Source organism: Neomonachus schauinslandi, chromosome 5 (assembly GCF_002201575.2).
Source record: "Neomonachus schauinslandi chromosome 5, ASM220157v2, whole genome shotgun sequence".
Taxonomy (NCBI): Eukaryota; Metazoa; Chordata; class Mammalia; order Carnivora; family Phocidae; genus Neomonachus; species Neomonachus schauinslandi.
The window spans coordinates 48083841-48101509 of record NC_058407.1 but is presented as its reverse complement, the minus strand read 5'-3'; the positions used below and the strand labels follow the sequence as shown (position 1 = coordinate 48101509).

Below are 17669 nucleotides of genomic sequence, written 5' to 3'. Positions count from 1 at the left end.
GTAATGCAGCAGCTTAGGAATGGTTTGCAACCAAGACTGGAGACGCGGGCTCTCTGCAAGTGCAGCACAGTCAAACTGAGCCGTGAAGGCTCCTCTTGAAGACACAGGCTCCCTAAAAGTGGGACAATGAGGCCATGGGTACACCGCCTCCTCTCAAGTCCATGGCAAAGCCAGGGTGTATATTCCTGATCCCCAGGATCCCAGCTCTCCCAAATGTTCCCCAAGAAAGAAGGGTACCCAGGGGTGCTTGGGTGGCTCAGTCAGTTAAGCATCTGACTCTTGATTTTGGCTCAGGTCATGATCTCAGTGTTGTGAGAGCCAGCCCTGCGTTGGGCTCCACGCTCATCAGGGAGTGTGCTTGAGATTCTCTCTCCCCCTCTGCCCGTCCCCCTGCTCACACATGTATGCGCTCTCTCTCTCTAAAATCAATAAATAAATCTTAAAAAAAAAAAAAAGAAGGAAGTAGGGTGTCCAAAACAGAACCATAACCTAAATACAGAGAACAAACTGATGGTTGCCAGAGGGGAGGGGTTGGGGGTTGGGCAAAACGGGTGAAGGGGAGTGGGAGGTAGAGGCTTCCAGTTATGGAATGAGTAAGTCATGGGAATGAAAGGTACAGCATAGGGAATAGAGTCAATGGTATTGTAATAGTGTTGTGTGGTGACAGATGGGAGCTGCCCTTGTGGTGAGCACAGCGTAACATATAGGCTTGTCAAATCACCTGAAACTAAGGTAACATTGTGTGTCAACTATGCTTCAATATAAATAAACAAACAAACAGTAGGCTTCCCATAACTGATGGCCTAGGAGCTGCACTGGGAAGCCCTAGGTCAACAGCGTGAGATGCAGACAGACAGTCCTCCAGTCTCCCCCTCACCATTCCCCTCGGCTCTCCACACCTTTCCCTCCCTGTGGATTGGTCTAATAAGGGAGTCCCCAGTAGAGATAAAACATGGGACCACAGGGTGTTGATGGGGAAGGCAGAGAGGACGAGGGGCAGGGAACAAAGAAGTAACTTTGGAATATGAGATAATCCAAAGAGAGGGTAGTCCCTAGTGAATAGAATCATTACCATACTATTGAAAAGAAGAACTGGATGGCAGGAAAGCAATAAAGAAGAGGTGCCAAGGATGCCTGGGTGGCTCAGTCGGTTAAGTGTCTGCCTTCAGCTCGGGTCATGATCCCAGAGTCCTGGGATCAAGTCCCGTACCCGCTCCCTGCTCAGTGGGGAGTCTGCTTCTCCCTCTGCCCCTCCCTCCTGCTCGTGATCTCTCTCACACTCTCTCAAATAAATAAAATCTTTAAAAAAATTTTTTTAATTAAAAAATTTTTAATTTAGGGCACCTGGGTGGCTCAGATGGTTAAGCGTCTGCCTTCGGCTCAGGTCATGATGCCGGGGTCCTGGGATCGAGTCCCGCATCGGGCTCCCTGCTCCTTGGGAGCCTGCTTCTCCCTGTGCCTCTCTCTCTCTGTCTCTCATGAATAAATAAATAAAATCTTTAAAAAAAATTTTTTTTAATTTAATTTAATTTAATTTAAAAAAAAAAAGAAGAAGAAGAAGAGGTGCCCAAATCCACACAGGCCTGGAGGAAGTCCTGCCTATTCATATCACAAAACACCACATCACGGTGGTATCTGTATGCCGCAGAGGCACAAGGAATGCTTTGCGGAAGCGAACTGGCCGTGGGTCCCATACACTGCTCCCTGCAAGAGCCCACGCCTTGCACACCATAGTGGAGGGGCCAAGTCCATGTAACGCAAACACAGAGGTCCGTCCATATTAGTCATTTAACTGAAGGGCTAGCTGGGCAAGGAAGGCTTTTAAGCACTGAAAGGTTTCCTGTGGAGGAATCTGAACTGCCCTGAGGCTTTTATTTGGCCCCTGTTGACTTTCCTTACTGCACAGCACCTGGAAAGAGCATTATCAAGCTCCACATCATCTCAGCTTGGTAACTTGTGGTCTTTGTGGCTTGAGTTATCATCTGTCAAAGGCCTTCCTGGTAAATGATTCCAAGCAGTTCATTTACATGTCTGTCCTATGTGATCACATCTGCTTGTCACCCATTGTACTCCATGAAATTCTAGCATGCTTTCATAGAAAGGACATCCAGGAGAAAGAAAGACAGTGTATTTAATTAAAATAAAAAATCTGTTAGGAGCTAAGTTCATACCGGGCATAATTAATAATTGTCAAACACTTAAATAGGTAATAATCATATACATAGCATCTATGTAAGTTGCAATAAAAATATACTGTATCCCAGAAAGCTGTCATTTTTCCTCCACAAATATTATGTGAGTTAATTCTGATTATACAGCTTTAAATTAAATTTATACAATGTATCTGGGAATAATAAGACATGTTCAGGATGAAAGCATTCTTTGAAAATAAAGAAAAATGTACATATTAGTGACAATTTACGTATCTCCAAAACTTTATTATGTTAAATTCCCATAGTCTATTCTGCATCGTCTAAGTTGTACAAAAACTTTTTTAAAGAAATAGACTCTTACAAATGTATTTCCAGTAGTTCTCCTTATATTCCAAAATAGCAATCCAATCCATGCACTTGGCTCCTTGAGTTACTTAATGCTTTCCAGGAATTGTTTAATCCAGGAAAGAAGAATATCCAGTTCACTGATGGCTTTGTAGATTCCTTTGTTTCCAATCTGCAGATAAAGTGGAGATATAAAAGCAGAAAATTTTCACATTTTAAAAAATAGGGTACTCGGGGCACCTGGGTGGCTCAGTCGTTAAGCGTCTGCCTTCGGCTCAGGTCATGATCCCAGGGTCTTGGGATCGAGCCCCTCATCGGGCTCCCTGCTCTGCGGGAGGCCTGCTTCTCCCTCTCCCACTCCCTCTGCTTGTGTTCCCTCTCTCGCTGTGTCTCTCTCTGTCAAATAAATAAATAATATCTCAAAAAATAAAATAAAATAAAATAAATAAAAAACAGAGTACTCAAAAACAATGACTTGAAATACTTACCTCATAAAATGTTCTTTTCATCCTGGTAATCGTTTTCATCTCTCTAGCTGAGGAAGCACAGGAAATCTAATAAATCAACAGAAAACACAGATTATATTATTGAAGAGGCTCTGATAATACTTTCCCATCCATTCAGTAAACATTTATCGAGCAGGTATAATGTCCTGAGCATAGGTGTGCCCTGGCAGGTAAATAATAGTTGGTTTCTGTCATCACAGAGGTTATAGTTTCACGGGAGAAGCAGGTAATCAATTTAAAAACAGAAAGTTACAAATTATAAACTACAATGAAATCTGTAGTTTATATAGGAATTTACAGGAATGACCTACTTTCAATGGGATGGTCAGAGAAGGCTCTTTCGAAGAATGACATTTAAATTGAGATCTGAAAAAGGAGAAGGAGCCAGTTGTATGAGGAAGTGAAGAAAGGAAAGAGGGTGTTGGGGAGGATGCACAGGAGAGAAAAACTCAGGTAGAGGAGAAGGCGTGCAAAGGCCCTGAGGTAGAAAGACTTAGTGCTTCCCAGAAAATAAAAGAATGACAGCATGGCTAGGGCAATCTAAGCAGGGAGATGTAGGAAGCATGGAAGATGTGGGAACTGACAAGAAAAAATCCCCTTTTTGAAAAATCACCCTGTCTGCTATGTGCATTGCATAGTACAATATTCAGGTATTGATTGCCAGGAGAAAGGACCAGGAAATATTACTTTCTTCAAAAGAAGAAGGAGCAGGTTGACATTTTGAGAAGATGGGCAGTAGCCAGGCCAGGAGAAACTGCCAGCCTCCTTTGTGGAGGTGAATTTCCAGTCCCAATCTAAGCACAGAAATTGCTTAGAAATCAAGTGGGAGGACATTAACTTTGTCCTCTATTCACCCCCACATTTCTATAGGGTTCATTAGAGAAAATGGAAGAAAAAGGTGAAAATGTCTAATTTATCTCTTTAGTCTTTACTCATAGAAGCTTCGTGCTGGAAAAGACCAAGGAGATTGTATAGGCCAATTCTTCTCAATTTACAGAAAAGGAAGCCAAGGCCCAGTGGTTAAGTCACTTGCTGAAGGTGTCACGGAGGTCCTATCCTAGTGATAAAATAGGGCCAGGCACATCAACAAAGATAACAGTAAAAACTCACAAAATGGAAGCAGCTAAATGACAACATTTGTTGAAAGAATCAAAACATGGCCAATGTCAACCAGCAGGTCCCTTGAGGCCAAAACACAAGGAGGAGGAGAGCAGGGAGAATGGGCAGCATGCAGGCTCCTTTCCTTATCAAGAGGAGACAACTGAAATGATTTGGGCTACATCTCAAATGCTGTTGTGGGGTGTAAAGGTGGTGATGGTGTCACGACTGCCCAAATGGGGACTCTGCTTTCAGGTCAGACACTGCGTAGGAAGGGAGAGATCCTTCTTGTCAAGGGGGCTTCCCTGAGTAAGCACAGAAGAGCTGCAGACACAGAACATTCCGGTAAAGATCTGGTTTGCAGGATTTGCAAGCATGGCATTGGACTGCCCTGTGATAAGAGCCCTGAATTAAGAAGAGGACATTCCAACCCAGACCAGATGGAGGGAGGCCGAAACAGACAGCGACAGTTCCGGGACAGTGGTAGCCAATGTCAGACAGTACAGTCAGAAAGAATCTATTCATTCATTAAGCAAAAGTTGGTGAAGTGCCTCTTGTGTGTCAGGCTTCAGTGCCAGACGCTAAAGACATGATGACAAAAAAAAAAAAAAAAAGAAAATAGGAGTTGTGGATAGGAAAATCAAGGAAATACCAGATCAACGTGAGAAGGTAAAAATTCAGCAGGTCCGGGACCTCTCTTCTTTATCCCAATTCCCCTTCAAGCGAAGACAAAAATACTGAGGAGATTGTTAGGGGAAAATAAGAACAGTCAACAGGTATCACGCTAGCATTACGTAGCAGGCACTAATCTGAAGGCTTCGATTATATTCATGCACTTGGTCCTCCCAACAATCCTATAAGATAGGTGCTATTGTTATCCTCATTTTACAGATCAGGAAACTGAACACAGAAGTTAATATTCTGCCTATGTTCACACAGTAAGAGGAAGAGCTGAGATCTTAACCCAAATATTCAGACTCCAGAGTCTGTACTTAAAACCATTCTATTATACTGGAAAAAAAAAATAAAACAACAACAACAACCAGCATAACTTGGAAAAGATATTCTGACTAAGCCAGTCTCTTGTTGAAAACATTGAAAGTCCAGTTCCAAAGAGAGATTAGCTTAAAGATCTCTGCTCTGCATTACAGAAGGGAAATGCTGGAGATGGCCTTAAAGGGCTAAGCTGATTGGCAGAGAGAGAGACAGAGACAGAGATTTCAACTCGAAAATGGATGATATGATAATAAACAGAAGAAATCCCGTGTTTGTTGTGTGTGCGTGTGCGCTTCTTTTTCATTTGTTTTTCAGACTGGAACTACAAAAGGAAATCCTAGAAATAACCAAGTCTAGTCCAGCCAAGATAGTAGCTATGGAAAGAATTTAGAGAAGTCTTCCCACTAATTTATAAATAGAGAGTTTGATTAGATGCTAATTCCTTCTCACCCGAAATCATCTAATATAAAAGTAGTTGGTCCAAATCTTGCAATTGGATGAAAGAGAACATCAAGAAAATCAATACTTGCTTAATTCCAAGGCACAATATCCAAGTTCTTAGATGCAAAGGATCAACTACAAAGCCCAGAAGCAAGTCAGATGGCATAGTATCAAGCATGCATGCGCTAGGGCTTAAAGGTTTAACACCGACAGCGGGAAGCCAAAGAAACCAACCAAATTCTGGACAGTACAGAAGTTAAATATCAGTAAGGCATTCCTGCTGACTATGTCTCTGCCCGGAGAACTCCGACCTGCAGTTCATCCCACACCGGGTGGGAAGGACAAGAAAGGCATCTGACTTCACTCCATCTAAGAAGAGCAAGAAGAGTAGAAAAGGAGAAAACGAGGTTTGGCAAAACCACCACGACCACAGCAACAGCAAAAACCACTTACAGCTGCTGGTGTTGCCACTAGGGCTGTGCTGGTTTACGGGATGCTTTCTGGTGTCTCCAGTTCCATTTACTGTAAATGACCTCCTACTAAAGATCCTGCACAGAAGGTTCTCCTTTTCCTCACTGTTGTAAACATGTCTACAGACCCAGGAGGACAGCCAGGTTTTACAGTCACAATTCAGATGACTTATCTTGGAAAGAGACATTTCTAAAGGAATGATTTCCTTTACCTTCTATTTCAGTGTATAGTTGCATTTGCTGAAAGCGATGCACGACATAGGGTGAGCCGTTTCACTGTAGGAATGGCTGCATGATTTGACAGACTTGACCAGAGCAGATAGGATCTAGACTCCAGGCCATTTGTCAGTAGGACTAGAATAACTAGGACTCAAAGAAAGTGTGGGATAGTCAGGGAATAACTAACACCAGGCAACACTCTCAAGTTTATTTGAGAGAGAGAGAGAACAGGAGCGTGGGGGGGAGGGGCATATGGAGACAGAAGGAGAGACAATCTCCAGTAGACTCCCGATGAGCAAGGAGCCCCACGTGGGGCTCGATCTCTGGACCCTGAGACCATGACCTCAGCCGAAACCAAGACTCGGATGCTTAACCGACTGAGCCACCCAGGCATCCCGATTAATTTAATTTTTTAAAAGTAGCCTACAAGATAAAAATGGCCTTGGGGCACGAGGGATGGTTCACAATCTACTGAGACAGACAGTGACGCAAATACTATGTGATAAATATTGTAATAAAAAAAATACAATTTCTCTAAGACAGCAGAGGCAGCCTGACTGTGGGATCCCAAGAAAAAACCAATTAGTTGCACCTTGAATGGTGAATAAGATAAAGTGGCCGGGGCGCCTGGGTGGCTCAGATGGTTAAGCGTCTGCCTTCGGCTCAGGTCATGATCTCAGGGTCCTGGGATCGAGTCCCACATCGGGCTCCCTGCTCCTTGGGAGCCTGCTTCTCCCTCTGCCTCTCCCTCTCTCTCTCTCTCTCTCTGTCTCTCATGAATAAGTAAATAAAATCTTTAAAAATAAAAAAATAAAAATAATAAAAATAAATAAAAAATAAAGTGGCCGGAGCAGGGAGAAGGGACAAGCAGAGGAAGCTCAGCGCTCCAGCCTGAAGTGAGCAGAGATGATTTGGACGCCCTTCCCGTCTCAGCTAAAATGGCCAGAGTCAATGACGGGCGGTGTGGCCCTTAGCCTCCAGCCCTGCTCCAGCTTCTCCTGAGTCCTGCTTCCTACACAGCACCCAGCAGAAGCTGAGACCGGCTGAACCTGGCTGGAAGCATTTTCAAGGAGTTCTCAAAGGACAGAGACTTTATCAGTCAGTTTTTATTGTTCCAGCATCTGGAAGAGTATTCAGCAAATACTAGATGCTCAATAAATGTTCATTGAATGAATGACTCAATGAATACAATGCAAGAACCAGCTTACGGCTTCAGGGATCACAAAGCCTATGGTTTAATAACAGAATGAATGTCCTGGGCACTCGTGAGCATTTTGGTTTGTTAAAAACAATTGGGCGAACAGATACAATCTGTAATTTTGTGACCCTAATCTCCTCATGTTTTGAATAATCATACAAATCCAGGGCGCCTGGGTGGCTCAGTTGGTTAAGCGACTGCCTTCGGCTCAGGTCATGATCCTGGAGTCCCGGGATCGAGTCCTGCATCAGGCTCCCTGCTCGGCAGGGAGTCTGCTTCTCCCTCTGACCCTCCCCCCTCCCATGTGCTTGCTCTCTCTCATTCTCTCTCTCTCAAATAAATAAATAAAATCTTTAAAACAAACAAACAAAAAAATGAATAATCATACAAATCTGTACTGTGTATCACAGCTAAAGCACAAATGGAAAATCCGTCTCCACTGATCATTCTGAGGAAATGAAAAATGTGCGTCAAGGACTAGACAGCTACATGCAGTATAGTCCTGCAGAGAACTAATTGCTCCGAGTGTATTCTCAAATGAACAACCTCAAATTCTTTCTCTGAAGAGTTCTATTATGTTACATCTATCATAAACATATACAGCATTTTCACAACCTCTGGAAGAGTATAAAATCATACATAAAATCTTATATTGACCTCAGCATATGACTTCAGAATGGATTGTACCATCTCTTTTTGTTTTTTAATTTGTCTTCTTTTTTTTTTTTTTTTTTTTGGTTTTGGTTTTGTTTTTAGTTGACCTTAATGGTTAACAGTTAACCCATTTCCAGGGTGCCTGGGTGGCTCAGTTGGTTAAGTGACTGCCTTCAGCTCAGGTCATGATCCTGGAGTCCCTGGATCGAGTCCCGCATCGGGCTCCCTGCTCGGCAGGGAGTCTGCTTCTCCCTCTGACCCTCCCCCCTCTCATGTGCTCTCTCTCTCATTCTCTTTCTGTCAAATAAATAAAAAAAAAAAAACAGTTAACACAGTTCCTACTCTGGCCATGACCTTGGTTTCCTGAAACATTCTTTCCCCCAGAATGCAAATGATAGATAAGGGATTCAATTAAATATTAAATTAATTTAATTTTGTTGTATGATAGCAAATGTAGAGTTTTAAGCAAATCTTATTAATTAGCTTTCTGCAGTTTTTTATGTGAGGTCTTACAAATACGATCTCATGTGCATTTAAAATAACAGTTGAGAAAAGTATATCAGTGTAGCCCATTTTGAAAAAACTAAATGTCAGTTTGGCAAAAGTATGGGCTTTAAGACATCAATACAACACTACTAAGACCAGAAAGATTTATAGGAAACCTAGAAATGAAATTTTTTAATTAGTGTAAGAAAGCATAATTAAATTTGTGTCCAAAGAACTTGCATGAAAGGAGGGAAAATGACTAAACTATTAGCCAAATTCATAATCTGACATTTAATTTTAAAAAACAAATGACAGGTAGCCAATTCCTGAATAAATATATATCAGAAGAGTTTACAAAACATTGTCTTATGTCTATAGTCTCCATAACTAATAGAATCATCTGACATAGATTTGTGTATATGATCTTGCTTACCTACAATAATCCTAGACCCTCATTCAACATTTCTCCACATTCCAGTCATAGAAAAAACTAGAAAGAGTTTCCATACCTTAAATACAGATACTAGGGTAGTATAACTTTATTGCAGATTTTTAAAAATTCTCAGTGTAACTGTTTATCAGAATGAGTCCATGCATGGAGTTTAACTGGACTTACTGTGGTGATCATTTCACAGTTGATACAAATACCAAATCATTATGTTGCTCATCTGAAACTAATAAGATGTTATACATCAATCATATATCAATAAAAAGAGAATAAGTCCATGTAATTTAGCACCTGGAAGGATAGAGCTGTGCCCCATAATTTTGATAGAAAAGTTATATATCACTAACCAAGGAGTAAATTCGTCAACAAAGAGATTCTATAATATCATTAGAAAATATATTTATTCTATATTATCATTAGAAAGTATATATTACCAGGTGCCTGGGTGGCTCAGTTGGTTAAGCGACTGCCTTCGGCTCAGGTCATGATCCTGGAGTCCCGGGATCGAGTCCCGCTTCGGGCTCCCTGCTCGGCGGGGAGTCTGCTTCTCCCTCTGACCCTCCTCCCTCTCATGCTCTCTGTCTCTCATTCTCTCTCTCTCAAATAAATAAATAAAATCTTTAAAAAAAAGAAAATATATATTACCAAATATATTGGTTTAAATATATTTATATAATATTTTTAAGTATTCAAAAATCAATTACATTGAATAATATATTCAATTATTCAAAAATGATCTCTTTATCTTTAAAGAATTACTGTAAATTATACATATTATGCAAGTTAACACTAACATTGGCACTGAAAAGGAATTTGTTGTTTAGGTGAACCACTCCTTTGGAAATTGTTGAGAAAATATAATTGGAAGAAAATTAGTGTTCTGTGTAAAGAAAACAATAAGAAACGACACTAACAATTTTACGGAACTACTACATGCTATGAACTTTGGTATATTATCTCATTTAATTCTTCCAACAACCACAAGATGAAATTATTGGTATTGTTGAAGACAGGTTTTGGACTTTGCACTTAATGAGAGAGTAACACAGGGTTGGTCTCACTTCCTAATTCTGGTTTTATCACTTCAATCAATTGCAATTAAAAACCTGAAATTGGGGCACCTGGGTGGCTCAGTCGTTAAGCATCTGCCTTCGGCTCAGGCCATGATCCCAGGGTCCTGGGATCGAGCCCCACATCGGGCTCCCTGCTCAGCGGGAAACCTGCTTCTCCCTCTCCCACTCCCCCTGCTTGTGTTCCCTCTCTCACTGTGTCTCTCTGTAAAATAAATGAAAAAAACCCTGAAATTACCAGGATAAATAATTGGCAATGCTTCATAAGTTGGTGAGTTAGTTGCACTTGGGTATACAAATTACTTATTGAACACACGACAAGAAATCGAGACACCAATACTCTATTTGCCAAGACTTACCAGACTTTGAAATTAAATACGTACAATAAATATGAAGAAATGTATCTAATCACCATTACTACTTAAGCTCTCAAAATGTTAATTAAAGTAGATCATGAAATCTTAAAAATGAATGGAATTTTTTTTTCAGTTTCAATTTGGATCACTAGCAATTAGGCAAATTATTTTGTAAATTCAACTAAGCAACTATTAAGTTCCTTTTTAAGTCTGAGAGTATTTGAATTCTATAAGAATCTTTAATGTCTTTTTTACATATACATAGGTCAACTATCCAAATACTATGGCTAGCAAAGATCATAAAAATAAAAATGTTTACATCACCCATAACTTATTTCCTTTGAATAATTATACCATCTTAATCACCCAAATCAGACTATTTTAATATGTAATATTTTATTAGGTACTGCAAAATGCCTAGAATGTTACCAAAAACAAGGAGATGACATTCAAATACAATGGTACTGGAATTCCAGACCAAATGGTCTACCATGATAATCATCATGCTGCTGTCTCTTGCGAGTGGCTCAATAAGATGCCAGTCTTAGTGGACTTACAAAGAATCCCAAAAGGCAGGAAGCTTGTAGAAATCAGAAAGATTCCTCAAAAATGAAAAATAATACAAGTCCATGAGTTAATAATAACACTAAGACAAAATAATTACTCATTGATTGCCTTAGAAGAATGTTAGAAAAGCAATTCCTTATATTGAAAACTGGTAAAGAAAAAGAACTATTTGTGCTGCCTTTTTTGTATGATCAATTTCTCAGGACAGCCAAGTGGTAAGGGGTAAGTTCTATTTATGGAATTACCCCACTTATAAATAAAGAAGGTATAATAGAATTTGTAAAGTATCAGTTTGCAATGCCTTATGAATAAATAGATCTAGATAATAATTAATGACTGCTAACATGATAAACATAAATGCCATATACTATGTGCCTCTGATGAAGAATACACAACACTACATATGAACATCTACCATGAATACTGAAAGAACTTCAAGGAGAAACAGAAGAAGCCACAGTTAATGTCAGAGATGTCAATAATTGATAAAATAAGTAGAAAGAAAATCAGCAAAGATATAGAAAAATTGAAAAACAGTAACCACCAATTGATCTAGTGGATATTTCTAGAAAACCCCACCAAACAGCAAGACAGCTATTCTTTTCAAATACACAAAGAACTTTTACCAAAATTAACCAAATTCTGGGCCACAAACATGGCTCAATAAATACAAGAGGATTTGAGTCATATAAAGGATGCTCTCTGACCCGAATAAAATCAATTAGAAATCAAAATCAAAAAGGCATCTGGAACAATCCCCAAATATACAGACACTGAATGACACCCTTCCAAATAACCAATGGATCAAAGAAGAAATCAAAAAGGAAATTAGAAAGTATTTCAAAGTGAATGAAAATAAAGCACAACATATCAAAGATTGTGGGATGTAGCTCAAGTTGTATCAAAAGGGAAATTTATAATCATTGAAAAACACAAGCTATCAAAGCTCACTCAAAAAGAAATCGATAACCTGAATAGCCTTGCATCTATTAAAAAAATAGAATATTTAGCTTAAAATCTTCCCACAAAGAAAACTCTAGGGACACCTGGGTGGCTCAGTTGGTTAAGTAACTGCCTTCGGCTCAGGTCATGATCCCGGAGTCCTTGGATCGAGTCCCACATCAAGCTTCTGGCTCAGTGGGGATCCTGCTTCTCCCTCTGACCCTCTCCCCTCTCATGCTGTTCCTTACTCTCTCACACGCGCACTCAAATAAATAAATAAAATCTTTAAAAAAAAAAAGAAAACTCTAGGCAAAAATGGCTTCACTGGACCATTGGCTTCAGAAATGGCTTCAAAGGACCAATTCTATGCACTCCTTCCAGAAAATTCAAGAGGAGAGAATACTTTCCAACTTACTTAATGAGACCAGCATTATACTAATTCCAAAAATGAGACGATATTACAAGTCAAGAAAACTACAGACTAACGTCCCTCGTAAATGTAGATGCAAAAATTGTTAACAAAATTTTAGCAAATTGAACCTAACAATACATGATAGGGATAACACATTATTACCAGATAGAGTACATCCCAGAAATCCAAAGTTGGTTTAACTTTGAAAATCAATGTAATTTGTATCAATTGCTTAAAAAATAAAAATCACATGATCATCCCAATAGATGCAAAAAGGCATTGACCTAAATGTGAAACCTAAAACTAGAAAAATTCTAGATGAAAACATAGTAAAAATTCTTTGTGACCTTGTGTTAAATATAGATTTCTTAAATATGGCACAAAAGGTATGATTTTATGATTCACTGAAGAAAAAATTGATAAATTGTACATCATCAAAACGTAAAATGTCAGAGCACCTGGGTGGCTTATCAGTTAAGCATCTGCCTTCCACTCAGGTCTGTGATCAAGCTCCACATCGAGCTCCCTGCTTCTCCTTCCCCCTCTGCCCCCACCCCCAGCCCGCACTGGCTCTCTCTCTCTCTTGCTCTCTCTCAAATAAATAAAAATAAAACTTTTTTAAAAATGTAAAATGGGGGCACCTGGGTGGCTCAATCATTAGGCATCTGCCTTCGGCTCAGGTCATGATCCCAGGGTCCTGGGATCAAGCCCTGCATCAGGCTCCCTGCTCCGCGGGAAGCCTGCTTCTCCCTCTCCCACTCCCCCTGCTTGTGTTCCCTCTCTCGCTGTGTCTCTCTCTGTCAAATAAATAAAATAAAAAAATCTTAAAAAATAAAATAAAATAAATAAATGTAAAATGTCTTCTCTTCAAAAGACACTTTAAAAATAATGAGAAGATGTCATAGGCCAGGAGAAAATATTTGCAAATTATGTATCTGATCAAAGATTTGCATGCAGAATATATTTTAAAACACGCATACTCAAAACTCAGTAAGAAAATAACCAAACCAATTTTTTTTCACAGGCAAAATATCCAAACAGACACTTCACCAAAGAAGATACATTGTTGGTAAACAGGCAAATCGAGAGATGCTCAACCCCAGTAATGAGGAGATGCAAACTGAAAACACAATGTGATACCACCACCCTCCACCTTCACGGGCTGGCATCGGTAAACATTGACTATACCACGTGATAGCAAGGATACTGAACTCTCACACACTACTGGTGAAAAATGTAAAATGGTACAAACTGCTTTAGAAAACAATTTGGCCATCTTTTACAAAATGTACACCTGACCTATAGTCCCTCCATTCCATTCCTAGGTATTACCGAAGAGAAATGAGAATATCTGTCCAAAAACTTGTACCTGAGTACTCATAACAGCTTTATTTGTGATAGCCAAAAACTGGGAAGAGATAACCAACAGTAGGTGAACAGATAAATAAATTGTAGTATATCATTATAATGGAATACTACTTGGCAATAAAAAAGGAATAAATTATTGATACACTCAATAACATGAATGAATCAAAATAATTATGCTGGGTGGAAAAAACAGACATAAAAGAGTATAACACATACACCATTTACATTAAATTCTAGGATATGGAAACAAAACTATAGTGACAAAAGGCAGATCCGTGGTTCCCTGGGGACAGAGGGACAGGGGCAGAGAGGGAGGGGATCACAAAGGGGCACAAAGAAACTTTGGGGACTGATGGATATGTTCATTATCTTAATTGTGGTGATGGCTTCAGAAGTGTATATGTATGTCAAAACTACCAAATCATACACTTTAAACATGTTCAGTTAATTGTGTATCAACTATATCTCAATACTGTTAACAAATACATCATAAATATTAAACACACACAAAAATATATATGGAAAATGTATGTACTAGTTTTATGATTATGCTGATGCATGGGACTCTGAAACTTTTAGCAGGTCTAAAGCAACTTGTTTACCTTCCTCCAAGCTTCCTCCTTCTATACTGTTAATAAACGACCCCCCTCCCACTCAGCCCCCCAAGTAAGAACCCCAGACTCTACTGTCCTCCTCAGACTCTCCTCGCCCTTCCCTATGACACTAGAGTGCCACCACTCTACTCCAGGCACATTATTGCAATGCTCTTCTCATCGTTTTTTCTCCCTCGAGCCTCACCCCCCAGCTACAACCCTCTACCGTCACCGACGAGGTCTTTCGGAAACATACAGAACTGATCATGCCATGCCCTTCAGTGGCTTTACATTCTCTTCAGGATACAGTCCTTATCCACGGCTAGTGCTATCATGCCTTACTCAAACAGGCCCTTACCAGTGTCTCCTGGCTAAAAGTCTAACCAACCAGCCTCCTCTTCCCATTCCCCAAGCCACTTCCCATTCCCACTCAACTACTTGCAGCTTCCTGAACAGGGTGTGTCGTTTCATACAAGCTTCTCCCCTGCCATTGCTGCCCCTCCAGAGAGCAGGGACCAAATCACACTGGCCTTTCTCACTCAGCACAGACCGGGAAAATACAGAAGCAGGCCGCCCTGCTGTAAGCCAGCTTGCAAAAAGTCAATTTACAAAACTGACTTGTTTCTTTTCACCATTTTGTTTCAGGTGATTGGGTTTTCGTTTGTCTTCACACCACCATTTTCAGGAAAGCTCGATTTTGTCTCTTTCGCTTCCCTTCTTATTCATGAGAAGAAGATATTCGTAAGAAGAAATCATTCACTGACGAGAGCAGATGCTCGGTAAATTTATATTAAACAGATACCAGCTTCTGTTTTCAAAAATGCAAAATTATGACTGGGCAAAAGAGTAAACGCACGGCAAGCACCTATTTCCCTAGAACAATGTCTGAGAAGGCTTTCCAAAGCTCAGGCTCATCCTCTGGTTTTCTTTTTCAGTTTCACAGAAGTGTTTGCTTTACCCTAGGGCATAAACTCCACAGTTTGTGAAACAAATTAACTGGAGCTAGCAACGCTTGGCTTCAGGTGGGAGACTGTAAGGAGAGCCCCGAATTAGGCGGCGCTTGGGGAGGTTGATTGGATGTGTGCTCGTATGTGGCCACAAGGGGGTGCCAGCCACCTTGGTAAGTAGCCAAACCTGCGTGAGAGGCGCCCCGCTGCTCCCATCCGCTGTGTGGCCCACGTCCCTGAAAGAATATCTTTACGGACAGAAGCGTCTTGACTGACAGGTCTCTTCAGGAAAACAACAACAACAATAACTCCAAAAACAAATCAAGGTAAACCAGAGTCCCTAGATAGTTGTATATTTTCTAAATGTTTCCTCTAGAACATTGCTTGGTTTCGCTTACAGCTATCATTATGTGTTCTCTAGCTATTTGAGGCGAGGAAACCGAACTGATGGGAAAACAGACATGGCTTAGGGGTTCCAGATGTCCAGAGACGCTACAGTATCAGGCAAGGATTTATTCTAGTGCCTCACCATCAACTTCATTTGAAATAACGTTAAATTAAATCGGATGGGTAATGCAATGAATAGCACCTACACAGAGGAACCAGGGTTAAAACAAAACAAAAAAAAAAAAAGGAAAAAACAGAATTCACTTAAAAAACAAAACAAACAAAAACAAAAAGACAAACAAAACCAGGCTGAAAAGGTTGCTTGTCACCAGACACTGAAATCCAGGGAGCAGCTAGCTTGTTCCTTTAGATTCACTCTAGCCTATAGTGACTGACTCACATCGCATTATTTCCCCTATATCAAGTCCTTCAAGGGATATTCTCTTTCTCTTCAAATCTTTCAGCGGTGAAAATGCTCTTACTGAGGGGTAATAATAACTTAAGTTTAGGGGGAATGAAATATAAAATTATATGATAATTCAGCTTAAATTTAAGAGACTATACTATTTACTGTCTTTTTTTTAAAGATTTTATTTATTTGAGATAGAGAGAGCGAGGGAGAGAACGAGAGAGCGAGATCACGAGCAGTGGGGGAAGGGTAGAGGGAGAAGAAGACTCCCCACTCAGCAGGGAGCCCAACGACGTGGGGCTCGATCCCAGGACCCCGGGATCACAACCTAAGCTGAAGGCAGACGCTTAACTGATTGAGCCACCCAGGCACCCTACTATTCACTGTCTTAATAAGATGACCTCATAGGTCAAGATAGAAAAAGCCAAAGATAAGTAAGTTTCTTTCCCCGAGTTTAGGCAAGGGAACTGGCCCAGAGCATTCTCTCTCTTCTACAGAGGTCCCAGTTGGTAATTCTTCTCATTGCACTTATTTGAATGGAATAGGAGAGTTTATGAAACGGCATGCAACCCAAGTCTCAAACAAGGACATAACTTAAATACAAACTAACCAAAGAAAAGGAGAAGGCAAAAGGAGAAGGAGTGTAAATTCTTTACCTAACTGATCAACTCACCCGCATAAAATGCCACTGTGCTGTGGTCTGCAACTTGAGATCCTGAGCACTTTTATGGACCACGAGGAAAAGACATCCTAGCTCTTAAGAAATAAAAATCCGAACCATGAGAGACTATGGACTCTGAGAAACAAACTGAGGGTTCTAGAGGGGAGGGAGGTGGGGGGATGGGTTAGCCTGGTGATGGGTATTAAGGAGGACACGTATTGAATGGAGCACTGGGTGTTATATGCAAACAATGAATCATGGACCACTACATCAAAAACTAATGATGTAATGTATGGTGATTAACATAACATTAAAAAAAAAAGAAATAAAAATCCGCCTCCAACTGCCCAGCGTTTAAGTCTCAGTGACCATAATACCCCAGAGTAGAGAGCTCGTCTCCACCTGGCAACCCAAGGACCGCCATAATCATCACTGCTCCACTGTCTCACCTCCTGCAAGGTGCAATCACAAGAGGCTGAGAAGGCATCCTTGGAACCCGAACAAGATCACAGAAAAGATCCACCATTCCCCACAGAGGCAAGTCAACTACTATTGCACGCATCCTGGCTTAATTGTTTTGCTTTGTTTTGTTTCATTTTTCTGCACTGGTCTTTATTACTGTGGATGTTTATAGAGAAGCTTGGTCACTTTTACCTTCCTAATGAGTTCTGCATTGTTTATGGTGACCATGACCATACCGCAGCATCACGTAATTTAAGCACCAAAGAAGACATACTGCCCTTTTTAAAAGTTTGTAAAGTTTTGACTGAGACTATGCCTTAAAAAGGACATAACTATTTTAAAAAATTAGTTAAATAACTAAGAAAAAAGTAATCTAACAGCCCTCATCAATATGAGTAGGAAAGAAAGAAAGAAAGAAAGAGAAAGAAAGAAAGAGAAAGAAAGAAAGAAAGAAAGAAAGAAAGAAAGAAAGAAAGAAAGA

General features: G+C 40.3%; 1 protein-coding gene across 1 annotated transcript in view; it reads right to left on the bottom strand.

Moving 5' to 3' along the window:
* Nucleotides 1-2583: 2583 nt before the first annotated feature.
* Nucleotides 2584-17669, bottom strand: part of IL26 (interleukin 26) — a 16148-nt gene continuing 1062 nt past the window's right edge. The window contains exons 4-5 of the mRNA XM_021678616.1: nucleotides 2987-3052; nucleotides 2584-2670 (exon numbers count right to left, since the gene is read on the bottom strand). Coding sequence (XP_021534291.1) covers nucleotides 2584-2670; nucleotides 2987-3052 — 153 coding nt within the window. The remainder of the gene's footprint in view (nucleotides 2671-2986; nucleotides 3053-17669) is intronic.